At 40.1% G+C, this 27052-nt stretch overlaps 1 protein-coding gene and 1 pseudogene across 5 annotated transcripts in view; one reads left to right on the top strand and one right to left on the bottom strand.

The window, feature by feature from the left end:
* Positions 1–27052, top strand: part of CCDC138 (coiled-coil domain containing 138) — a 216307-nt gene that overhangs the window by 128234 nt on the left and 61021 nt on the right. For all 5 annotated transcript variants that reach the window (XM_054721594.1, XM_054721593.1, XM_054721597.1 and 2 more), the window contains 2 exons: positions 16823–16939; positions 19655–19847. In XM_054721594.1, coding sequence (XP_054577569.1) covers positions 16823–16939; positions 19655–19847 — 310 coding nt within the window. The remainder of the gene's footprint in view (positions 1–16822; positions 16940–19654; positions 19848–27052) is intronic.
* On the bottom strand, positions 9212–11182 carry LOC129150185 (protein ECT2-like; annotated as a pseudogene).

Genomic DNA, 27052 nt, shown 5'->3' with positions numbered 1-27052 from the left:
GCAGTTGGGATCCAGCAGTCCTGGATTGTGAGAGGACAGTTGGACATCCCTCAAGGGCTCCCAGATTGGAGAGGGTGCAGGCTGGGCTGAAGGACACACATCCCCGTGCACGAATTTCGTGCACAGGGCCTCTAGTATTTTTATGGTTTCCTGTCTTATGTTTAAGTCCTTTATCCATTTTGAGTTTATTTTTGTGTATGGTGTAAGTTGGTGGTCTGGTTTCATTTTTTTGCATGTATCTGTCCAATTTCCCCAACACCATTTATTGAAGAGACTGTCTTGACTCCATTGTATGTTCATGCCTCCTTTGTCAAATATTAATTGAGTATAGTGGTTTGGGTCGATATCTGGGTTCTCTATTCTATTTCATTGGTCTATATGTCTGTTCTTGTGCCAGTACCAGGCAGTTTTGAGAACAGTGGCTTTGTAATATAGCTTGATATCTGGTATTGTGAACCCTCCTACTTGGTTGTTCTTTCTCAAGATTACTGCAGCTATTCGGGGTCTTTTTTAAAATTCTATATGAATTTTTGGAGAGTTTGTTCTAGGTCTGTGAAATATGCTGTTGGTATGTTAATGGTAATTGCAATAAATCTACAGATTTCTTTGGGTAGGATAGACATTTTAATGATGTTGATTCTACCAATCCATGAACACGGTATATTCTTCCATTTGTTTATGTCTTCCTCTATCTTTTTTTCAATGTCCTGTGGTTTTCTGAGTACAGATCTTTCACCTCCTTATTAATGTTTATTCCTAGGTATCTTAATTATTTTGGTGCAGTCTGAAATGGTACTTTTTTGCTTGTTTTATTCTCTTCCTGTGAGTTTATTATTGATGTATTAAAAAGCCATAGGTCTCTGGGTGTTAATTTTGTATCCTGCTACATTGCCGAATTCATTTATTTGATCTAGTAGTTTTTTGATGGACTCTTTAGGGTTTTCTATGTACAATACGTCTGTCATCTGTGAATAATGGCAGTTTTACTTCTTCTCTTCCAGTTTCGATGCCTTTTATTTCTTCTTCTTGTGTGATAGCTATGGCTAGTATTTCCAGTAGTATATCAAACAGGAGGGGTGAAAGTCAGGCATCTCTGTCTTGTTCCTGTTTTTAGGGGAAATGGTTTTAGTTTTTGTCTATTGAGTATGATGTTGGCTGTAGGTTTTTTGTATAAAGCTTTTATTATGTTGAGGTATGATCCGTCTATTCCCACTTTGTTGAGAGTTTTTATCAAGAAAGGGTATTGGGCTGAAACCGGTTTGGCTCGGTGGATAGAGCGTCGGTCTGCGGACTGGAAGGTCCCAGGTTCGATTCCGGTCAAGGGCATGTACACTGGTTGCGGGCACATCTCCTGGTGGGGGATGTGCAGGAGGCAGCTGGTCGATGTCTCTCTCTCATCGATGTTTCTGGCTCTCTATCCCTCTCACTTCCTCTCTGTGAAAAATCAATAAAATATATTTAAAAAAAAAAAAGAAGAAAGGGTATTGGATTTTCTCAAATGATTTTTCTGCATTAATTGATATGATTATGTGATTTTTATCTCAATTTGTTTATGTGATATATCATGTTTATTGATTTGTGGATGTTGTATCATCCTTGTATCCCTGGAATAAATCCTACTTGGTCATTGTTCTAATGTAATGCTGTATCTGATTTGCTAGAATTTTGTTGAGGATTTTAGCATCTATGTTCATTAGACATATTGGCCTATAGTTCTCTTTCTTTGTAGTGTCTTTATTTGGTTTTGGGATTAGGATAATGTTGGCTTCTTAGAAAGAGCTTGGAATTGTTCCTTACTCTTGAATTTTTTGGAATAGTCTGAGGAGAATAGGTTTTAGTTCTTCTTTGAATGTTTGGTAAAACTCCCCTGTGAAGCTGTCTGGCCCTGGGCTTTTGTTTGCTGGAAGTTTTTTTACTGCTTCAATTTCCTCCATAGTTACTGGCCTATTCAGATTTTTAGAATCTTCCTGATTGAGTTTTGGAAGGTCGTATTTTTCTAGGAATATTTCCATTTCTTCTAGGTTGACCAGTTCGTTGGAATAGAGTTGTTCATAGTATCTTTTTAATATATTTTATTGATTTTTTTTTTTTTTTTTTTTTTACAGAGAGGAAGGGAGAGCGATAGAGAGTTAGAAACATCGATGAGAGAGAAACATCGATCAGCTGCCTCCTGCACACCCCCTACTGGGGATGTGCCCATAACCAAGGTACATGCCCATGACTGGAATCGAACCTGGGACCCTTCAGTCCACAGGCCGATCCTCTATCCACTGAGCCAAACTGGTTAGGGCTATTCATAGTATTTTTTTACAATCCTTTGTATTTCTGTGAGGTCTGTTGTTATTTCGCTTCTTTTATTTCTGATTCTCTTTATTTTGTTCCTCTCTCTTTGCTTTTGGTGAACCTGGCTAGAGGTTCATCAATCTTGTTTATCCATTCAAAGAACCAGCTCTTGGTTTCATTGATCTTTTGTATTTTTTTTTCCTCTATGTCATTTATTTCTGCTCTGATCTTCATTATTTCCTTCCTTCTGCTCACTCTGGACTTTTCTTTTTGCTTTCTTTCTAATTCTTTAAGTTTTAGAGTTAGATAATTTATTACCAGTTTTTCTTGTTTGTTTTTTTGAGGTAGGCCTGTAATGCTATGAACTTCCCTCTCAAGAGACTGCTTTCACTGAGTCCCATAGATTTTGGGTTGTTGTATTTGATATCTTTGGTAACCCAATCATTGTTTAATAGCATGCTATTCAGCCTCCAAGTGTTTGAATTTTTTTATTGTAATTGATTTCTAATATTATGCCATTGTGATCTGAGATGATGCTTGATGTGATTTAAATCTCCTTGAATTTGACAAGACTTTGCTTGTGTCCCAATATGTGGTCTATCTTTGAAAATGTCCCATGTGCACTTGAGGTGAATGCATATTCTGTAGCTTTGGGGTGAAATGTTCTGAAGATGTTGATTAAGTCCATCTGATTTAGTGAGTCGTTTAGGATTGCTGTTTCTTTGCTGATTTTTTGTCTAGAGGATTTATCCAGTGATGTCAATGGCATATTAAAATCCCCTACTATGATCTTATTACTGTCACTCTCTCCCTTGATATCTTCCAGAAGTTTTTTTATGGATTTAGGTGGTCCTGTATTGGGTGCATATATGTTTTCTAGAGGTACTGATCCCTTTAGTATTATCAAGTGGCCTTCTTTATCTCTTATTATGGTCTTCACTTTGAGGTCTATTTTGTCATATACAAGTATTGCTACTCCAGCTCTCTTTTAACTTCCATTTGCCTGAAAAATTTTTTTCCATCCCCTCACTTTCAGTCTGTGTGAGTCCCTTGTTCTGAGGTGGGTCTCTTGTAGACAGCATATATATGGGTCATGTTTTCTTACCCATTCAGCCACTCCCTGTCTTTTGATTGGAGCATTTAGTCAATTTACATTTAAGGTTATTATTGATAGGTACTTGTTTGTTGCCATTTCTATTCTTTATGCCTATGTTCCTTCTTCCCTTTCTATTTTTTCTTTATGCAACAATCCCTTTAGCCTTGCTTGTGTTGCTGGCTTGGTAGTGATAAACTCCCTTAGCCTTTTTTTTTTTTTTTTTGTCTATGAAGCTCCTGATATCCCCTTCAATTTGAATGAAAGCCTTGCTGGATAAAGTATATTTGGATCTAGTCCCTTGCTTTGCATCACTTTGTATATTTCATTCCATTCCCTTCTGGCCTGAGGTGTTTCTTTTGAGAAATCATTTCATAATCTAATGGGAGATCCTGTGTAGGTAACTCTCTGCCTCTCTCTTGCAGCCTTTAAGATTCTCTCTTTGTCATTAGCATTTGTCATTGAATTATGTCGTGTCTTGGTGTGGATCTTTTTGGGTTCATCTTGTTTGGGATTCTGTGCTTCACCAAATCAGGGAAGTTTTCTGTCATTATTTTTCAAATTGGTTTTCTAACCTTTGCTTCTTCTCCTTCTGGCCCCCCTGTTATATGTATATTACTTCATATCATGGTTTCCCAAAGCTCCCTAAGGCTCTCCTCCTGCTTTCCAAATTTTTTCTCCAGTTGCTATTCAGATTGGGTGCATTTTCCTGCCTTGTCTTCTAACTCACTAATTCGGTCCTCCGCTTCTTCTAGTCTACTATTGTAACCTTCCATTGTGATTTTTATTTTAACTATATAATTCTTTTTTTTTTAACTATACAATTCTTGATAGCCTCTTGATTCTTACATAACTTTTTGATTTTCTCATCCATCCAGTTTATGAACTGTATGACCCTTTGTCTTAATTCTTTTTCTGACATATTGCATGTGTCTATTTCGTTTAGTTCCTTTTTGGCAATTCCTTCTTTCCTTTGCAGGTTGTTCCTTTTTTTATTATTCTTTTTTTTGGGGGGAGGGGTTGTTTCTTTGTCTTCTCATTTATGCTCTCACCAAAGGGTTCAGGTGCTGAGACATGCAGGCCCATGGCCTCCACGGCACGTCATTGGGAGGGTTGCACACCCTGAGAGTCTCCAGAGAGCCCAGGCACTAGGATGCGTGGGGCCCCTGGCCACTGCGGTGGGTCAGCAGAGCGGTCACACACGCTGAGAGTCACTGGAGTGCTCTCTGTGCCTTTTCATTCGTGAGTTCAGTCCATTTACATTTTCAGTGATTATTTATGCGTGAGGATTTCCAATAACCATTTTATCTTTTCTATTCTGGTGGCTCTGTGTATCCAGTGTTTTTTTTCCCCTTCTGTTTGTGTCTGTTGTTTTAGTTTTGTGGTATTCTATGATTTTCCCTTCATTTCCTCTTCTTCTATTATATGTGTATCAGTTCTAGGTTTTGTGTTGTTACATTAGGTTTATGCAAAAGAAAGTTTCATATATATATAGTTGTCCTTTTTCTTCTGATTGCATCTTATCTCCATTCACCTATGTAAGATCAGTCCTTTATATCCTTCCTTTTCTGTTTTTGTTGCAATAAATTATCCCTTTTTATGCTGTGAGATCATTTCCAAATTGCAGTATTTTCTTCTTTTAAAAACTTTTTTTTGTTTCCTTTGTGTGTTATGAGACATTTAAGTGTTTGATACCCTATTCTCAAAAAGGGTAGCAATTTTTTTCTTCTTTTAGTCATGCTGCTCATAGTTTTTTATCTTTTGGTCTTCTTTTTTTTCAGATAGCACACCCTTCAGTATTTCCTAAATGTAGCTCTTGTGGTGGTAAATTCCTTCAGCTTCTGTATGTCTAGAAAAGTCTTTATTTCTCCTTCATATCTATAGATAACTTTGCTGAATATGTTATTCATGGCTTGTGATTTCTCTGTTTTAATAAATTGAAACTCTCCTAGCTTTTAGGATTTCTGCTGAAAAATCAGATGATGATCTAATCGAATTTCCTTTATAGGTTACTGTCTTCTCTTCCCTGGCTTCCCTGAGAATTCTTTCTTTGTTGTTAATTTTTGACAGTTTATATGTAATGTGCCTTGGGGAGGCCTTTTTGGATTGAGATAATTAGCTGTTCTTATATTTTTATATCTTAGTATCTACTTCTTTCCAAAGGTTTGGGAAGTTTTCATCAATTATTTGTGTTCCCATTTGCCACTCTTATCCTTGTGATATACCCATTTTTCTTACATTGTTCTTTCTGTTAGAGTCAGATAGTTCTCATAGTGTTCTTTTATTTTATTCTTTTTTTAAATTCTTGATTATCTTCTTCCACCTGTGTCATTTCTAGATTTCTATCTTCTATATCACTAATTCTTTCCTCCATCTGGTCTGCTCTATTTCCCAAGCTTGCTAGTTTATTTTTTCATTTATTTTATTGCATTTCTCAGCTCCAGAATTTCTGTGTGTGTGTGTGTGTGTGTGTGTGTGTGTGTGTGTGTGTGTGTGTGTGTTGTTGTTTGTTTGTTTTTACTTTTTAATAGTTTCAATCTGTCTGGTGAAATATTCCTTTGCTTCATTGATTTTGTTTAAGAGTTTGTTGGATTGCCTTTTTGAATTTTCTTCTATCTCATTGAGTTTCTTTTATGTCTTTAATTTTATTTTCTGGAGATCATTTCACTCTCTTATTTGAATTTCCTTGTCATCTTGGTTAGTCTTTGTGCTTGATAAATTATTTCTCTACCTGGACATTTGTGGAAGTGAAAGCTGCTTTCATTTTTGTTTTGTTTTGTTTGTCTTTTTAAGAATTTTTGTTGTTAAGTAGAGGTCTCTACTTTGTTTTCCAGCTGGTAGTGTGGAAATACAAGTTTTTATTTTCTCTTACCTGCATTGCTAGGGCTGTCTGGATCTCTGTGGGGCAGTGTGGCCTCAGCCTTGGAAAACACTTTGTATTCCCCTAGAGGTCAGAGTTCTCTCCATGACTCAACCTTAGTGCAGTACTCCCATGTATTGTAAGGGGTGGGCTATGTATCTGCTGTGTGCTCCCAGCGCCAGCCTCCAGTAGCCAGAAACTACCCACAGGGCTGCTCTGAGTTAACCCAGCTGCACTGTGATGGGTGAGACATTAGAGTGTCTGCAGTTCTGCTTTTCCTCCTGGGCTTATCTGCAGTGAGTACAGACTACTTAGGTTGGAAAGTTGTTGTTTTTTCAGTCCTTTTGAACTAGTTAGAAGATATTGCTGCCAGGAGGCCACAGGGGGATGGGGTTGGCTTGGAATCCTTTATTTGATGCTGGTGGCTTTTGGAGTGCTGTGATTTTTGCTCCCTTTCTCTGCTTCTGACCCTGGGCTCAACCTCAATGTGTGCCCAGGTCTGATTGCTGATGATGCCCCTCCGATGTGGTCTGTCTACTGAGGACTGCACCCCTGGTGTTCAATACTATTGCTTTTGGCTTCTCTCTGTCCTTCAACCCCCTCTTCATTTTGTCTCTGTTGTTCATTCAGTTACACCCACTTTTAGATGTCTGCATGATGTCTCAGATATGTTTGTGTGTTGAGCAGAGAATCCAGTGTTGAATTATAGCTGTCCAACTTGTAACTTCAAGGGGAGAGAGTTGGAGGGTTTTCATGACTCTGTGCTGTGTTCTGATGGGAAATCAAACCTCTAACCTTTTGGTGTATGGTACAATGCTCCAACCAACCGAGCCACCCAATCAGGGCAGTTTTGTATGTTTTTAAATGAAGTTTATAGTTTTCTACATGTGTATTTGGCATGTTTCCTTTTTATTTACAAGATTTGGAAATTTTTTGGTATTGTGAATGTGATATTTTTCTTTATTTAAAATTGGATATTGATGGTATTTGCAATGTAATCTTGCTTTTTATATTTTTAGCAACTCAACAGTTTACTGAAATCATTATAATAGTTTTTAAGTCATTTCTTGTGTTTTCTAGTTAAGCAGTTACATTATTTAGAATTAATGAATATGGTGTCCACTTTTCAATGTTAAACATTTCATTCTATTTTATTATCACTTTTGAAAGTTGATGTAAAAACACATAAAAGACAGGATCTTCCTATTGCTTTATAAAGTCTTTCTAGCATAAGGTATTTAAATAATAGAGGTGTTAGGAGGTGCATCCCTGTCTTAGCCTGCCTTTAATAGCTCCACTTCTAAATGTTTCATGATAACATATACATGGTTTATTAAAAATCAAGATTATTTTCTTATTGAGAATTAGGTCCTACAAAACATGTTCATTTGTCTTTTCCCCTCTTTGTATGTACCTGGAAGGTTCTCAATGATAGGGATATTAGCTTGTCCTCTTCCCCTTTCCTTTGTAGATATTTGGAGCTTTGTTATTTTTTTGTGTGAACTGATCTATTTGGGTTTGTGACTATGTATTTAGGTAGATCTGCTACACTTCCCAATCTCTAGTGCAGGACAATGTCAAACGCTGTTTCTGACTAATTAGATCAGGCAAAGACACAAATCCTCCAGAAACCTGCCTTTGCCTGCAGACTGATTGGATTCAGTGTTGAGTAGCCCTCAGGTAATCATTCACAGGTGCGGTGAGAAGGTTTCAAACAGGGTGGGGCAATTGCTTCTGTCGGGAGGCTAGTAGTCTCAGTCTCTTAATGTTCCTCAGAAACAACACACCGTGGGACAAGGGATTTTCCAATGGGGTTGGTCAACTGTCTTCCACCCAGGCAAAATCTACCTGGATAGCAAAGGTCTGCCTGAGAGAGATGGCCTTCATAGTATGAGGGAATGACTCAGCACAGGAAACCAGGTTATCTGCCTTCTAAGCTCTAACCCCAGAGTCCCCAACACTGGCTTCTGCTCACACAGCTCCAGGCCACTCTTCCCTCCCTCTGCTGGAGCCCAAGGTGAGTGGCTGCACACTAAATTTTGTGTGTTCCTTTAAGCGGGTGCCTGCATTTCCAATGGTCTCTCCCTGGCAGACAGCAACCCTGCTGCTTTTCACAGCCAGATGATATGTGGGCACCTTTCTCAGTGTTGGTGTTCTACTGGGGTGCCCAGCTTGGGGATTAGACCCCGGGGTTCTCAGTGGCAACCTCCCAGAGCTGAGATATCTCTCCAGCTGCTGTCTGTGGGAGCCAGGCCAGCCCTTTCGCATCTCCACCCTTCCTACCAGTCTCTCTGAAGTCTCCATATTCTGTTCTTGGTTATCAGGGTTCTCTCCAGCTAATCTTCAGTTGATTATTCAGGATATTTTTTTGCACTTTACTGTAATTCCAGTTTTGTCCTTGGAGTGTGTCTGTGTAGCATCCATGTACTATGCCACCATTTTTAATTTTTTTCCATTGATTTTTAGAGAGAGAGAGAGAAACATTGATGTGAGAGAGACACATTGACTGGTTGCCTCCCTAAAGTACCCCATTCAGGTCTGGCATCAACCTGCAACCCTTAGATGCATGAGCCAGTGCTCTACTACTGAGCCACACTGGGCAGGTCCTCTGTTTGTTTGTTTGTTTCTTTTTTCTTTTCTTTTTTTTTTGGCATCCACCAATAAAATTTATTTACTGTATGTGTCAGTTTGCAGCGCTACTGGTATCATGAATAACTTAAGATGTTAGTCTTCAAATGAAGGATTCAAGCAAAGAGAAAAATTACATCAAAATTAATATAATCTTTTAATAAATTAACTTGAAAAATATAAGAGGTTAACTTTACTCTTTCAAGAAGAAAATCAACTGGCATAGTTCAGTGTTATCTGTCTTCTTTCCAGCTTTCACCAAGTGCTAATGACAAGTACCATATAAGTCAGTTTCTTATTTGCACATGAGGTGCTAAGTTTCTATAAATTAAGATTTTTTTTAAGCTTCATATCAAATGAGTTGTAGATCTACTTAAAGTATGACTTCTTCTTTCAAAGAAGGAAGGAAGGGTGACAAGGGAAGGCGATGGGATACCTGCTAATGATGATGTGCTAGGCATACGGCTCATTACATGCTTGTCACTGCTGAGAGGACTTCTTCCCTCCACTGAACTTTGGGATGTCATAAGAGCCCTTTGTAGAACTCTTCTTGGAGTTACTTGTTCCGGTTTAGCTTGGTTGATCTTCAGAAAAGTATGAAATCTTGGTTTCTGTTTTTCACATTTAATAATTGTTTCCTTGCTCATTTTAAAGAAGTTAACAAAGGGAGGGTAGGTTTTTACCAAATATTTTGAATATTTAAGAAAGATGTCACCAATGCTTTTGCTTTAATCCTAATTAACAATAAGGTCTTCAAGATCATCCTGCATCTTAGTGTGCACATCAAAAATATCTGGGATACTACCAAAAATAGTCTTAATCTCTTCTGGTGTGAGGATACAAACAACAACAACAAAAAACTACTCTGGGCTTTTCTTTTTTTATTGTTGTTCTCAGTATTCAGTTTATTCACCACGTTGTCCTTCTTCTTCCAAAGATACCTGAAATAACTGAATAATTGTGGCCAATATATTTACATAATTACTTTCAGTCTGATAGAGCTCTTTTGCAACTTGCCATCTGGCTGACTGCTTTGAAGGAATCGGAGTGGAATTTTTAGAAGACTTAGTACAAGACTTTGGTGTTTGGGGAGGGAAAGGTGACAGGTCTGTCTCTCTTGATAGCTGAGCAAGCGTCTCTTTTAAACGACATCTTTTGCGATTGCTGTTTGGAGTACTTAGAGAAAGCAGTGACACTGATTTCTTGAGCTCAGGTGTATTAGCCTTTTCATATAAATACATAGTTTCTCTAGCTTGGGCATCCATTTGAATGCTTCCCCAGAACCACTCTTGCTTGACAACATAAAGTTTCTTTGAAGGTTCAAATGGAAGTTCTTTTACTATATTCTCTTCAACTATAAGGTGAGTGCACCTTTCATCTCCAACCTGTAAATAGCTACCTCCTTGCATTTCAGTCATTTCTTCCATATTGGTTTTCTCTTCATCTGAAAATCCCAGGAAACTTAAAATGCAATCTTGAAATGGAGGAACTTTAAATTCATTTCTAAAAATCATCAGCTGATGCACAGAAATCCTGTTCATTCTGCCTTTTCCAAGCTTTATAAATCCATTCTGGCTTCATAATTGGAGTACCCAGCAATCCTGGCTCACAGCAATCCTGAATTTTTCTCCTTCTGTACAATTTGCCACCAAATGTGTTACTTTGGAATTAAAGTCTTTTCGAATAACTTCACCCATGTGATGAAGTCTTTTCGAATAACTTCACCCATGTAATGTCACCAATCTGACTAGTTCTTTCTTCCTGAATCCAGTAAAACATAGTACTAGATTCATCATGCTTGTACAGTAGAGAGGACGACATGAAAACGGCAAAGGCTCTCCTTTTTGTGCACAGTTTAATACTACTGGTAGTCCAATAACTCTATAATCATTCTTGTAGAACTTAGTAAAGACAGGATCCTGGAAGTCCATGACTATAAATACATTTTCAAATTCTGGAGAATCCAAACTTTCATATTCTTCTACTGATTCCATCTTTACAAAGGGCACTTTAATTTCTGTATTAACAACACTTTTTATTAATTTTGCATCCGATTTTCCAGGGCAACTTTCTTTTATCTTTCTCACTGGTACATCCGTTATTTTAATAGTCTTTAAGGCTTTTGTAAGTTCTTTTTGTTCCCCAGCTTCTTGAACCAATACCACTCTTGTTTCAAACTGAGGCATTTCTTCTTCAACATACAAAGTAGGCCCATTAAGTGAGTTTTCCTTAGAAGTTTCAGTAACTTTAGAATCAAAAATGGAAGAGTCTGCCAAGCTTGTCCTCCCAGCAGATGTTAGTACACTATTGTCAGCCATTGTCTGTACTCTTCTATATTCACACTCTCACAGAGCGCCCTGGAAATGCCACTTCTTCAAACTCTGGTTCCTCTCACGATTACCGTCATTCCTCCCTCTCTTTGTTTCTTGATTACTAGTAGTATGGCTAAAGGTTCATCACATTTGTTTATCTTTTCAAAGAACCAGCTCTTGGAGTCATTGATCTTTTATGTTTTAGTCTTTGTCTTTTCTGCTCTAATCTTTATTATTTCCTTCCCTCTTCTTACTCTGAGCTTTTCTTTTTTATTGTTGTTCTCAGTATTCAGTTTATTCTCCACAAAAGACAATTACATATTTTTACAGATGGCAGGTCTTCCAAACCCTGTGCTTGTAAGTATTAACAGAGCCGGAAATCAGTGTTTGATTTCTTCAACTTGGAACAGAATCAGTTCTTTTCTTTACTGAGTATTTATCATAAATAGAAGTCTCTTCTTCCAAATAAAATATTTAAGCATCAAAACTCTTGTGTTTCTAAAACCATATGGAAGAATAAAACTCTATTTAGGATTCACTAAGAACCATTCCACAGTAAATTGTTAAGTGATAACATATTTTTCTTGGGACAGTTTTGGCCTGTTGGAAGGCATTCCATTTTTTGAACATTTAGAAAGGATATATACGTACGATGTTGTTGCAACAACCTGGTTATTATTTAACAGGAAAGAAGGAAAGGGAAGACTAGGTATAGGCATGCCATTTACACAGCTTTGCGAAAAGCTGCGTTTAACTTTCTCCAAGCCTGCTCCCTGCTGATCAATGAGGGAAGGGACTGGACAATAAATGCATGCCCAGTAAAGGCCAGAGTGACGTGGGAAGGTGCCTATCCATCTGCCAGTCATACCTGGGAACAAATTAGTGTCCAGGATGAGCATGGCCACTGCAAGCACATGAAACCTGAATATGTAAAAGTTCCAAACAAAGGAGTTTCGCCCTCTCTTGGCTCCAGGTGCAAGGCTCCTATGACTTCTGTGGTACGAGGCTGCACTCACTCCCCTCAGACTCTGGGCTTTTCTTGTTCTGTTTCTGATTCTTTTAGTTCTAGTATTAGTTTATTACAGTCTTTTCTTGTTTCTTGAGGACTGCACCCCTCTAATGCTAGGAACTTCCCTCTCAGGACTGCTTTTGCTTTGTTCCATAGATTTTATTTGTGTGTGTTCATTTTTGCTTGTTTCCAGGACGTTTCTTATTTCTTCCTTGATCTCTTTGCTAACACATTCATTGTTTAATGACATGCTATTCAGCCTCCATATGTTTGGATATTTTGGGGTGCTTTTATTGTAGTTGATTTCTAATTTCATGCCATTGTGATCCAAGAAGATGCTTGTTATGATTTCAGTCCTCTTGAACAAAGACTTACTTTGTGTCCTAATATGTGGTCTATCTTTGAGAATGTCCCATGAACACTTGAGAAGAATGTATATTCTGTAGTTTTGGGGTAGAATGTTCTGTAAATGTCAATTAAATCCATCTGATCTAGTGTGTTGTTTAAGGTCTCTGTGTCCTATTTGATTTTTTGTCTGGAAGATCTGTCTAGTGATGTCAGTGGGGTGTTAAAGTCCTCTACTGTGACTGTATTGCTGTTAATCTACCCTTAAAGTCATCCAAGAGCTTTTTTATATATTTAGGTGCTCCTATTTTGGGTGCATATGTTTACCAGGGTTATATCCTCTTGTTGTATCAATCCCTTTAGGATTATGTAGTTGCCTTCTTTGTCTCTTAAAGTCTGTTTTGTCAGCTTTTGCATTTTTTTTATGTTTACATTTGCATAGAAATTTTTTCCCCATCCCTTCACTTTCATTCTCTGTGAGTCTTTTATTCTGAGGTGGATCGCTTGTAAACAGCATATGTATGGGTCATGTTTTCTTATCCATTCATCTACCCTTTGTCTTTTGATTGGAGCATTTAATCCATTTACATTTAAGATTATTTTAAATATATTTTTATTGCTTTCAGAGAGGAAGGGAGAGGGAAAGATAGAAACATCAATGATGAAAGAGAATCATTGATTGGTTGCCTCCTGCACGCCCCCCACTGGGGATCGAGCTCATATCCAGGGCATATGCCCTTGACCGGAATCAAACCTGGGACCCTTCAGTCCACAGGCCGACACACTATCCACTGAGCCATATTGGCTAGGGCTAATGGATAGGTACTTATTTACTGACTTTTTTTTTCTTTATATCTATGTTCTCTCTCTCAATTTCTTCTTCTTAAAGCACTCCCTTCAACATTTCCTGCAATGTTAGTTTGGTGGTAATGTACTCCTGTAGTCCCCGTTTTTTTGTTTGTTTGAAGCTCTTATTTCCCCTTCCATTTTAAATGATAGTCTTATTGGATAGAGTAATCTTGGGTTCAGGTCCTTGCTTTTCATTACTTTGAATACTCATGCCAATCTCTTCTGGCCTGAAGTATTTCTGTTGAGAAATCAGCTAGCATTCTAATGGGTACTCCCTTCTAGATAACTTTCTGTCTCTCTCTTATAGCCTTATTGTGTTGTGTACCTTGTTTTGTTGAAGAAATACTTGATAGATAATTCCATGTACTTTATCTTGTATATAAATGTGTGGTCTCATTTGAAAGATATCTCTCTAAAACAAATCCCTTTCATTTTTTCCAATTTTACATCTTATATTAAAATATAGAGTGGGTAGAGATTAAGCACATAAAATTTTATCATATTGTCTAGTTGTCAAATTCCATTAATTCACAAAAGTACAATTTAGGCATTTATCAACTTCAGGTGTCTGTAATTTTCAATTTTGCCTGAAATGTCATTCAAGAAAGTGATCATGAAAACTACTAATAGGAAACCAATGAAGAGCTTTAAGGAGAAAATAGATTATATCGGCTGTTAGATGGCAATAGGATTGAAGGGATAAAGAAGTGGATGCTAGAAAATAATTAGAAAACTCTTATGTAGTGAAATAAGATAGTGTAATTTGCAATTAGGTGAAATAAGATAGTAACTTGAATTACAATTGTGGCTATGGAATTAGAAGTGGTCTATTTAGAAAATATTTAGGAGGTAAAATAAATGAGACTTTGTAATGGATCCAGTATAAAGGTTGGATTGTCCAGGTTGACTCCCAGGTTTCTGACTTTTGCAACTGGTTTAATATTGGTAGCATTTATTCAAAGTATATTGGAAGAGATATGGGTTTTAGCCTCCTTAATTTAATAAGTTTTTTTTTTAGACAAAAAAAATGGATGTGGTATCAAAATGGATGCATCTGGAAAACATTGATATAAGGGACTCACCTTTTTAAAATGTTTCTATTATTTTTACAAATTGACATTAATTAATATATTTATGCAAAACACACATAAAGAGTAAAGTAAATATCACCTCAGTTACTATAATCTTTTAATATATTTTTAAAAATTCTTCAACATATTTATTTTTCTCTTTAAAAATATGGTTTATTGATTTATTTTTAGAGAGAGAAAGGGGGAGAGAGAGAGAACATTGATGTGAGAGAAACATTGACCAGCTGCACATGCACCCTGACTGGGCATGTGCCCTGATTTCACGGGACAACTCTCAATGAGCCACACCAGCCAGGGCACTCTGTTTCTCTTTCAGTGGTAATTCATGTAGAAATCTTTTATATAAATGGGATCTTACTACATTTGCTCTTTTGTAACCTGTTTTTATCACCCCAAAATAGGCCATTATAATAATTACAGATGCCATTATCATTTCTAATGTTTATATATGTACCATAAATCTATTTAACCATTTAAGGTTCGGAGTGTATGTTTGTCTAGATTGATCTCCTTAAAATACTAGATGTGCTAGCCCTTGCTGGTTTGGCTCAGTGGATAGAGCATCGGCCTGTGGACTGAAGGGTCCTGGGTTCGATTCCCAGTCAGGGCACACGCCCAGGTTGCAGGCTAGACCCCAGTAGGGGGCGTGTAGGAGGCAGCCAATCAATGATTCTCTCTCATTATTGATGTTTCCATCTCTCCTTCACCCCTCCTCTCTGAAATAAATAAAAATATATTTTAAAAAATCCTAGATGTGCTAATAATGCTGAATCAATGCATTGTAGGCAATTTCATCATGCGAACATCATGGGATATACTTACAGAAACCTAGAGGTAGAGACTACTACTACACATGTAGGCTAAGTGGTATAGGGTACTACTCCTAGACTGCAAACTTGTACAACACATTACTATACTGAATACTATAGGCATTGGTAACACAATGGTAAGTATTTGTGTATATAAACATAGACAAAGTGTGGTATAAAATATTTAAAAATGGTACACCCATATAGTGCACTTGACATGAATGGAGCTTACAGGACTGGCATTTGCTCTATGAATCAGTGGGTGGTGAATGAGTGTGATGGCCTCGCACATACTGTGCACTGCAGTAGACTTTATAAACACTGTACGCTTAGGCCACTCTAAATTTATAAAAAAATTTTCTTCAATAATAAATTAAGCTTACTGTACCATTTTTACTTTTTATAAACTTAAATTTTTTAAAAAAACTTTTTGACTCTTTTCTGTTAACACTTAGCTTAAAACACAAACACACTGTACAGCTGCATAAAATATAGATCCTTATTCTATAAGCTTTTTCTCTATTTTTTCTTTTTGCTTTTAAACTATTTTGTTTAAAACTAAGAAACACACATTAGCCTCAGCCTGTACAGGGTTAGAATCATCAATGTCACTGCCTCCCACCTCCACATCTTGTCCTGCTGAAGGCCTTCAGGGCAGTAGCACACATGGAGCTGTCTTCTCCTATGATGACAAGCCTCCCTCTGGCACATCTCCTCAATGTCCTGCCTGGGGCTCATCTTGAGGAGGTGTCACTCTTTTCAGAAATATGTCCAGGGTGGTTTGCTTCTTTTTTTTCAGCATAGATTTTCTTGTAAGCAGATAATACACCATTAACATTCCTCTATATCAGGGGTCCTCAAACTTTTTAAACAGGGGGCCAGTCACTGTCCCTCAGACCGTTGGAGGGCCGGACTATAGTTTTACAAAAACTATGAACAAATTCCTATGCACACTGCACATACCTTATTTTGAAGTTAAAAAAAAAAAACCGGCAAAAACACCCACATGTGGCCCACGGGCCGTAGTTTGAGGATGCCTGCTCTATATTAATAAAAATCCTTCACTGAGTTTTCCTGGAGGTTCTTATTTTTCTTCAGCAGTTTCCCTTTCTCTTGCCCTTCTGCTGTGTATTTCTGTTCCAGTTCCAACAACTCCTCTTCAGTCAGTTCTTCAGGAACCCCCTCTACAAACTCCTCAAGGTCATCCTCATCCACATCAGGTTCAAGTTGTTTGCCATCTCAGTCACAGCAATCTTTGTGCTAAAACCTCATGATGGCTATGAAGTCACTAGGTGATAGGGATTGTGTAGCTCTCTTGATGATAATCTCATGGGACCATCATTGTATACATCTTTATGTGGCACATGACTATATTTAAAATTTCAAATACATATCTCCATATTGTATTGCATGTCATTTTAAAGTAATTTTTGTTAGAGAACGCTTATTTTTTTTCTTTTGGAAAAATAATTTTTGGAGAATTATGGTAATTGGTTTCTGATATCTAAAAAATTCTGTTCTTTTATATTTTCCATAATTTTAGCTTTTGCCTGTGATGACAGAGCAACTACAGTGGATGCCATTTGTGAATGTCAAACTTCATGAGCCTTTTGTAAAATTTATATATTGGTCTCTACGGCAACTAGAAGCTGGAACACTGGTAATTTATTAATAGGAACCTATTTTCAACTACTACTCTGTTTGGCATTATTTTTCTTGATCTTGTTCTTTCACTTTTTTTGGCATGTATTTTATTTATATTTCAGGATTTCTCCTTGCTTCCCTTGCCTCATTTACTACTTTCTCCTTTCATATGTCTTATTTCTCAGTGCCATAGATATGGCTCAATATGTAATCTTTTGTTTTGAGTTTCAGAATTGTATAAATAAGGAGTTAAAATCAACTGTCATTCCCCCATTATTTAATTTATAATTTTTTATATTCTACTGAAGCTAATAGAAGTTAATGATTCCTTGTGCTTATGCTAGTAAATATACAAGCTAAATGGGATGATAAATATTAGGATAACCTAATCAAAGAAGAAATTTTTTGTAGCATCTTATAAAATGAATGGTATGTTACCTACTCATGTAAGGGTCATTTAGTCCAAATTATGACATGTATATATAATCATTAGTGCAAACTGTAGTAGGTTTATAAATTTCCCCCCTGCCCAGTTACTATAAATAAATGTTGTTATAGCTTTCATTTAGTTAAAAAAGGAGAACAAATTTGTGCTCAGTAATCTTGGTTGTGTGGAATTGAAGAAGCACACAGCTAAACCAAAAATATTAGAGGAATGCATAGGTAGCAAAATCTCAGACATATGTCGTAGCAATATCTTCACCGATATAGCTCCTAGGGCAATGGAAACTAAAGAGAAAATAAACAAATGGGACTACATCAAAATAAAAAGCTGTACAGCAAAAGAAACCAACAAAACAACAAGAAAGCCACTGCATGGGAGAACATATTTGCCAATGTTATCTCCAATAAGGGTTTAGTCTCCAACATTTACAGGGAACTCATACAACTTAACAAAAGGAAGATAAAAAATCTAATTAAAAAATTGGCAATGGCCCTAACCGGTTTGACTCAGTGGATAGAGCGTCGACCTGCAGACTGAAGGGTCCCGGGTTTAATTCCAGTCAAGGGCATGTACCCTGGTTGCGGGCACATCCCCAGTAGGGAGTGTGCAGGAGGCAGCTGGTCGATGTTTCTCTCTCATCAATGTTTCTGGCTCTCTATCCCTCTCCCTTCCTCGTTGTAAAAAATCAATAAAATATATTTTTTAAAAATTGGCAATGGACTTAAATAGATATTTTTTGAAAGAGGACATATAGAAGGCCAAGAGACATATGAAAACATTCTCAAAGTCACTAGTCATCCGAGAGATGCAAATCAAAACTACAATGAGGTACCATCTCCCACCTGTCAGAATGGCTATCAACAAATCAACAAAGGACAAGTGCTGGAGAGGATGCAGAGAAAAAGGAACCCTCATGCACTACTGGTGGGAATGCAGACTGGTGCAATCACTGTGGAGAACAGTATGGAGTTTCCTTAAAAAAAAATTAAAAATGGAACTCCCATTTGACCCAGTGGTCCCACTTGTAGGAATATATCCTGAGAAACTAATAATACCAATCAGAAAGGACATATGCACCCCTATGTTCATAAAAGCACAATTTACAATAGCTAATTTTTGGAAACACACTAAGTGCCCATCAGCAGATGAGTGGATTAAAAAACTGTGGTACATCTACACAATGGAATACTACACTGCGGTAAAACAGAAGGAGTTCTTACCATTTGCAACAGCATGGATGGACCTGGAGAGCATTATGCTAAGCGAAATAAGTCAGTCAGGGGAAAATAAATATCATGTGATTGCACTCATTTGTGGAATATAATGAACAACATAAACTGATGAACAAAAACAGATCCAGAGACAGAGAAGCATCGATCATACCGTCAAACCTCAGAGGGAAGGCAGGGGCGGGTGTGTGGAAGCGGGAGAGATCAACCAAAGGACTTGTATGCATGCATATAAGCATAACTAATGGACACAGAAACTAGGGGTATGAGGGCACGAGCAGGGGGAGGGGTGGGCAATGAGGGGATAAGGACACATATGTAATACCTTAATCAATAAAGAAAAAACAAAAACAAAAAATTGACTTATCTTTAGTTCATCCTATATAATATGCAAATCGACCCAATAGCAGACTGACTAATTAGTGGGAGGCGGGGCCAGTGAGCAGGTGGCACCAGGCCAGCCAAGGCACATGCCAGTGGGTAGAGGGAGGGGACAGTGATGGGGGGCTGGGGAGGGGTGGCGGTGATCAATGGTGGTGGAGAGGCAATTGCGGGGAGGGCAGAGGGGCCGGCCTCTCACTGGCCGATGCCATCCCCTGATTGGCCCACCTGGTCGCCTCCCACAGAGGGAGGCCACTGGCAGTGTCAGTGGCAGGGTGATTGGGGGCGGGGGCGGACCTTCGCCAGCAGACACCATCCCCTAATCAGCCCTCCTGGTCGCCTCCCACAGAAGGAGACCGGTGGTGGCAGTGGCGGGGTGATAGCGGGGGTGGGGCTGGCCTGCACCATCCCCTGATCGGCCTGCCAGTCGCCTCTTCGCAGAGGGAGGCCAGACCGAAGCTTAGGCCCTCTTCCTGCAGGGAGCAGACCTAAGCTGTCAGTCGGACATCCCCAGAGGGCTCCCGGACTGCGAGAGTGTGCAGACCGGGCTGAGGGATCCCTCCCCCACCCAGTGCACGAATTTTCATGCACTGGGCCTCTAATATGTTTATAATGTTTAAAATTATATTTTCTGAACATTAATACCTATACTAAGATAATACATATTTTTTAACAGCATTCAACTATGACATCAACATTGAGGAGATTGGGTGAAGACATATTCAAAGGAGTAGTAAATAAGGGAATTCAGGATAATTCATTGGAACATTCTATGGATAATAAACCAAAGACAGCTGCTTTCTTTAGGAGTTCTAATTTGCCATTGAGATTTTTGTCAACTTTAATTGTTCTCAAAACAGTCACTCAAGGTAAGCTTTCAGATATATTTATGGTATAATTTTTTTTAAACAACTAGAAGAGAATACTATATAATGAAGCAATTCTTACTTAGTCAAATATGGTTTGCATTTTCAGAATGAGATTTTAAATTGTTTTATAATGGTAGAACATTATAAAAACTACTTTGTTTCCTGAATTTGAGACAATAGAGGCATCAGTTAAGATTGTTGCCTCCTCCCAGAAGCCTATGTTGATTCTCTTAGATCATGTTCCATAACAGCCTTTGCTCATTATCACTGCATTTACCATGTAGTATTAGAATTGCTAGTTAATTTCCAGTAGAGCAGATGTTGGCAAACTATAACCCATGGGCCACATCTGACCCACCACCTGTTTTGTAAATAAAGTTTTATTTAAACACATACATGCTTATTTGTTACCTTTGTCTATGACTATTTTTGCCTCACAACAACAGAGACTATATAGTTCTCTAAAGCCTATGTTATTATTATGTGGTCCTTGACAGAAAAAGTTTGTCAATTCCTGCACTAGTTTGTAAGTCTTCTGAGGAAAAACTAAAAAGCCTTTTAACAATGTATCTCTCTGCACCTAGCATAGTATTTGATGTATAATAGTGAATAAGGGAATGAATGAATTGAAAAGTGTTTCAATCAAAGTTGGCCATTTTTAATGTAGTTTTGATATACAGCGAATGAGTTACTATTTTGGATTATTAAATATGAGAATTTTTGTTAAAATAAGTCATACCAATGTAGTCAGACAATAAATATACCATCTATCTTTCCTGTTTGTTAAATTATATAACTCGTTTTTATAAGTGGGCAATCGCAGTAATTTAATTTGGATATTTTCTCTGAAGTATGTGTCTATTTAGTTACTTTTAATTATATGAAATTGAAGAAAAAGAAACCCTAATCTCTAACTCTTATCTTCTTAGTTATTTTCTTCCTTATAGTTATGGTTCTCAAGGTTATAGTAAATTGAGTGGTAACTGTTTAAAAAGTCATTTATTAGCCCCAAATAAAGTTACCACGTACCAACATACATTTGATAAAAGATAACATTTATTACTGATAAAACCAATGAAATAGAGAAATAAAACAGGAGGAAATTAGGTGTTTCCTGTCACCACTTCTGTGCAATATAGTATTGAATGTGCAGACTATATGTAATGAACCATAAAAAAAAATTACTATATATAAATTATTCTATATAAATTGAGGTTACTCTATATCAGGCATCCTCAAACTACGGCCCACGGGCCACATGCGGGTGTTTTTGCCATTTTGTTTTTTTACTTCAAAATAAGATATGTGCAGTGTGCATAGGAATTTGTTCATAGTTTTTTTAAACTATAGTCCGGCCCTCCAACGGTCTGAGGGACAGTGAACTGGCCCCCTGTTTAAAAAGTTTGAGGACCCCTGCTCTATATAAATTAAGGATATTCGAAGAAACTGGCTAAGAAATCCTATGTAATAAAAGCCTAATATGCTGTGTCCGGTCATCCGTTCAACCAATTGAAGTGTAATATGCTAATCATATGTTAAGGCCGCTCAACTGCTTGCTATGACATGCACTGACCACCAGGGGGCAGATAGTCAACTGGTTGACCAGTCGCTATGATGTGCACTGATCACCAGGGGGCAAACGCTCCGACCAGTAGGTTAGCTTGCTGCTGGGGTCCGGCTGATCAGGACTGACTGAGATGGCCAGACATATCCTGGAGCCCTCTCGTGGTTCCTCCCCGGCTGGCCAACCTCCCACGTCTCTCCCTGGCCCCGATTGTACACTGGTGGAGTCCCTCAGCCTGGCCTGTGCCCTCACACCATCTGGGATCCCTCGGGGAATATTGGAGAGTCAGTTTTGGCCTGATCCCGCAGGCCAGTCCGAGGGACCCCACTGGTGCACGAATTCGAGCACTGGGCCTCTAGTTGAATAAAATGTGCTATGTTTTGAATGTTTGTCCCCCTCCCCCAATTCATATGGTAAAATCCTACCTCCCAGAGACAATGTTATTAAGAGAGGCCTTTGGGAAGAGCTTAGGTCACAAAGGTAGAGTTCTAATGACTATGATTAGTGGCTTTATAAAAGAGACTCCACAGATACCCCTAACCCCTGACACCATGTGAGGACACAGCAAGAAGGCATAAGGTATGGACCAGGAGGAGGATCTTCACCAAAATGTGACCATGTTGTTGCCTTTATTTTGGACTTTCCAGCCTCCAGAACTGTGAACAGTACATTTTTGTTGTTTATAAGCTACCCAGTCTCTGGTGTTTTGTTATAACCGCTGGAATGGACCAAGCCATAATTTGTGTTTCAGAAAATGAGTTCCAAAGGAAATTCACAAAAAAAATTTTACTTTCAGTACTATCTATTTATATAAAAGGCCAGCTACTGTAATGGCGATAACAGCCTAACAAACAGTCGCTATGACGCCCACTGTAGCCCGAGAACCTGCTCGATCAGGGGGTGGAGCCAGCAGCCAACATTGCGGCCCCTCCCCTCTGCCGGCCTGCCCCTGATTAGACTCTCCCATCCCGATCAAGAGCGGGGCTGCACAGAGCCTGGACCCTTCTTGGCAGCTCCAAGTCTGTGGGGTTGAGAATTCTGATGGCCCTGCCCAGAGAGTAGAGGTGCCTGAGGGGCAGGGACAGGGACCACAGGCCTCCAGGGAGCACCGCAGAGGTGGCAAGGAGAGGAGAAGGCCTGCGAAGGGGGAGGAGGCGAAGCCAGCCGACATCAGCCTAGAATCCAGCCCTTCACCCGGAGGCAGTGGGCCCTCAACCCAGAACCGCAGCCCAGATTGGAAGAGCCCAAGGGAGGCTCAGGAAGCTCTACGCAGAGCTGTGTGTTGAGAATGAGAGACTTCGTGAGGCCCTGACTGAGACTGCGCTGCAGCTGGCGCATCTCAAGGTGGAGCTGGAGCGTGCCATGTAGAGGCAGGAGCGCTTTGCAGAGAGGCCGGCCCTCCTGGAGCTGGAGAGATTTGAGCGCAGGGCCCTGGAGCGCAAGGCTGCTGAGCTGGAAGAGGAGCTGAAGGGCCTGTCCAACCTCCAGGCTGACAACCAGCGCCTCAAGGACAAGAACATGGTCCTGATCAGCGTTACCAGCAAACTGTTCAAGTGACCCCGGAGTACTTGCCCCTGCACCCGCATTTATACAGCTACTTCTGCCACACACTCCCCTTCCTCTGGGTGAATATGAGTGACAGGGCTGCCAGGGAGACTCTGAGAAGCCATAACCTCCCCTGGGGACCTCCAGGATGGTAGGGGAGGACAGAGCCCCCAGGAGCCAAGGGGGCCATCTGAGGCCAGGATAGAGACATGAGGCTGAGCCAGGTAGGGGCTGCCGGCAGGACCAGGAAGGAACCGAGAACCAGGAAGTGCCAGGACCAGTAGCCTGGACCAGAGTGGCCACCCGGAAGTCCCCTCTCACGTTGCTGCCACCAGTCACCCCTCCTGCCCCTGAGCAGGGATCCAAGAATGTGCCAAGCATCCCGCCGGCCTGGGCCGAGTGGGCCTGTGTATAGGGTCAATGTGCAGTAGGGAGGGATGCCTTCTATTTTTTGCTGCCCCCTCCCCGATGCTGTCCTGGGCAGGGGGAGAAGGTATTTTTGAGTCAGCACAGGCACCACAAATAAAAGTCGTGAAGTTGCCAAAAGAAAAAAAAAAAAAAAAAGTGGGGCTGGCCGGCCAAACGTCCTTCCCTCCCCCCCCCCCCCCCCCCCCCCCCCCCCCCCCGGCCAGCCCCACCCCAGATCAGTCTGCCCCACCACGATAGGCCCACAGCCCCTCCCCTCGCTGGCCCACCCCTGATCACACACCCCCATCCCAATAGGGGGTGGGGCTGGGCAACCAACCTCCCGCAGCTCCTCCCCTAGGCTGGCCCCACCCCTGATCACCCCCCCCCCCAATAGGGGGTGGCGCTGGCCAGCCAATTTGCAGCCCCTCCTCCCCCCAACCCCACCCCAGATTGCCCCCCCCACCCTGATCAGGGGCAGGGCTGGCCAGCCCACAGCCCCTCCCCATGGCTGGCCCTGCCCCCATTCGGCCCCCCAACCCCAATTGGGGGTGGGGCCCACCGGCCAATTGCCTGTGGCCTCTTCCCCCAACCGGCCGGACCCTGATTGGGCCAGATCGGGGCAGGCCTGCTGGCCAACCACCTGCCATCTCCTCCTCCCAACAGGCCCAGCACCAATCAGCCCCGATTGTTGCCAGGCCGGCCAGACCCCACCCGTGCATGAATTCGTGCACTGGTCCTCTAGTTGTTAACATAAAAACATTCAAACCTGTAAAGAATTTTTGTGAGTTTATTTGAGCCAGACTGTCAACAATTGCCAGGAAGCAGAATCTCAAGGAATTGGGATAATGCTCCAGAGAATGGCGGGGTTTTACCTATTTTTTTACATTACAATCAAAGGAGGATATGTTGGGGGCGTTACATGAAATCTGTTGGTGATAGATTAGAGAGACAGGAGAAACCAAAGTGGAGAAACATCTAGGATTGAATAAAGAGTGGGTACAGGATAGTTAACAGTCAACAATTAACATGATAACAATAGTAATGAATTTGTGGTATCTGTCCTGGCACCCAGGACATTTGGTTGTGCCACAAGGGGTTCGTCAAAAAGGGAAGTTACAAGTTACCCTGACATTTCAATGGTATGTTATCATAGATGCAAAAAGGCAATAAGCTCAGTTAAGGTAAAGGTTGACCTTGTCAGAGAAGATAGAGGCCTAGGAGGTGACTACCCACCCTAACTGCTTTTATTTAAAGTTTAATTTCAGAACATCCTTTGTGATTATTTTATTTATTTTAATATACTTTTTATTGATTTTTTTAGAGAGAGAGGAAGGGAGAGTGATAGAAAGATAGAAACATCGATGAGGTAGCAACATCATTGATTGGCTGCCTCCTGCACACCCCCCTCAGGGGATCAAGCCCTCAAGCTGGGCATGTGCCCTGACCAGTAATGGAACCCATGGCCTCTTGGTTTCTGGCTCAATGCTAAACCACTGAGTTACACTGGCCAGGCCTTGGTGGTTACTTTAGGTCTTTGAGTTTGCAAGACTGCCATGCAGGCCTTTCCTGAGCTTGTCAGGGTAACATGTGGCCCCTTCCATCCACACTACCGTGACTATGACTGTCTATAATAATAAAATCGTAATATGCTAATTAGGCTGGACGTCCTTCTGGATGTCCTTCCTTCCAGACAAAGCTGCAGCGGGCGGGGGCCGCAGCAGAGGTGGCAGAGGCCCCTGGCCGCAGCAGGGGTGGGCAGGGGCCGGGGACAAGGCCCTTGCATAAATTCGGTGCATCGGGCCTCTAGAAGTATACTATCACTGTCAGTAATAAGCAGCCTTATCCATGTGAATAAAGAAATCTTGTTCATGTAATCAAGACAAAAAACGAAAAACCTGGGTAATAATCTAATGTATCTATAAAACCTCCTTGTGAAATATAACAGGACATAAAGATATGGGTAAATAATAGATGAGTAAAGATTATTGCTGTGTCAACGTACTGGTAAGAAACATCCAAACCAGTAAGAATTTTTATGATGTTATTTGAGCCAAACTGACCACAATTTCCAGGAAGCAAAATATCAATGGATTGAGCTCTGGAAAATGACAGTTTTACCACTTATACATCAGAATCAAAGGGGAAGTCGGAAGGTCATTACATGAAACTCATTGGTGATGGATGAGGGAGGTCAGAAAAAGCAACATGTAGGGGGAGGTGTGAGGGGTGAAATCTCGGATTGAAAAAAACTAAAAGGAATAGATATACTACTTTTACATAGGCATGAATAGGATAGTTAACAATTAATATCTCTCTATATAAAAGAGACAGTTTGACCAGTAGCTGTGATGCACACTGACCACCAGGGGGCAGACACTCAATGCACAAGCATGGAAACATGGAACAGACTGATGAATCTTAGAGGGGAATGGGGAGAGGGGAGGGTGGAAAGAAATTAACCAAATACCTTATATGCATACTAGAGGCCCAGTGCATGGATTCAGGGATCAGGCTGAATCCATGCACTGGGCCTCCGACATTCCCCGAGGGGTCCCAGACTGCGAGAGGGCACATGCCAGTTCAAGGGAGCCCACCGGTGCACGAATCTGTGCACCAGGCCTCTAGTGCTAATAATAATGCAAGGATTTGTGATTTCTTCTCTGGTGAGGTGGTTGTGCTTTAAGGGGTCTGTAAAAAAAGAAATTATTTTGATATCCCAAAGGCGTGTTATCAGGTATGTTTTCTTAGGTGTGGAAAGGCAACAGGCTCACTTAATGTGAAGGTTGACCTTTGTTGGGAAAAATACTTCCCCCAGACTTAACTACCTGCCTTGAAAGCTTTTAGTTAGGATGGTCTGAAATTAAAAATTTTGTGTGGTTACTGTAGGTCTCTTAAGGCTGCCATGCAGGCCTCTCTTGAACTAGTCAGGTTTACTACATGACCCCTTTTTCATTCACAGCTGAAGTTAAATGACAAAAAATAAAGGACTTTCATTCTTCTTACTGTGTAATGCCAAGTGTATTAAAAACCATAAGATACCCCAAGTGGTTTAGTGTAATGATACCAAGTCAAGTTCCAATATAGTTTGTATAAGTTGAGAAAATGGTTGGAAAGTTCATTTGAAAGAAATATTTATATTGAATATGATGATTTAAAATGTTAACGTAGGAACATTCAAACCTGTAAAGAATTTTTGTGAGTTTATTTGAGCCAAACTGTCGACAATTGCCAGGAAGCAGAATCTCAAGGGATTGTGATAATGCTCCAGAGAATGGTGGTTTTTCACCTTAATTTATACTTTGCAATCAAAGGAGGAGACATAGGTGGGTTACATGAAATCTTTTGGTGATAGATTAGAGAGACAGGAGAAAGCAAAGCAGGGAAACCTCTGGGAATGGATAGGCAGTAAAATGATAAACATATTGCTTAGGTGGGTACAGGATAGTTAACAGTCAACAATTAACATGATAACAATAACAATGAAGGACTCTGTGGTATCTGACATGGAGCCCAGGACATTTGGTTGTGCCTTAAGGGGTCTGGAAAAAAAAAAGGGAAGTTACAAGTTACCCTGACATTTCAATGATATGTTATCATAGATGCAAAAAGACAATAAGGTCAGTTAAGGTAAAGGTTGACCATGTCAGGGAAGATACCGGCCTAGGAGGTGACTATCCACAACTGCTTT

This window comes from Eptesicus fuscus, chromosome 9, assembly GCF_027574615.1.
Source record: "Eptesicus fuscus isolate TK198812 chromosome 9, DD_ASM_mEF_20220401, whole genome shotgun sequence".
Classification (NCBI taxonomy): Eukaryota; Metazoa; Chordata; class Mammalia; order Chiroptera; family Vespertilionidae; genus Eptesicus; species Eptesicus fuscus.
Note: the sequence above shows the minus strand (reverse complement) of the source record. Positions and strands in the feature narration are given on the sequence as shown.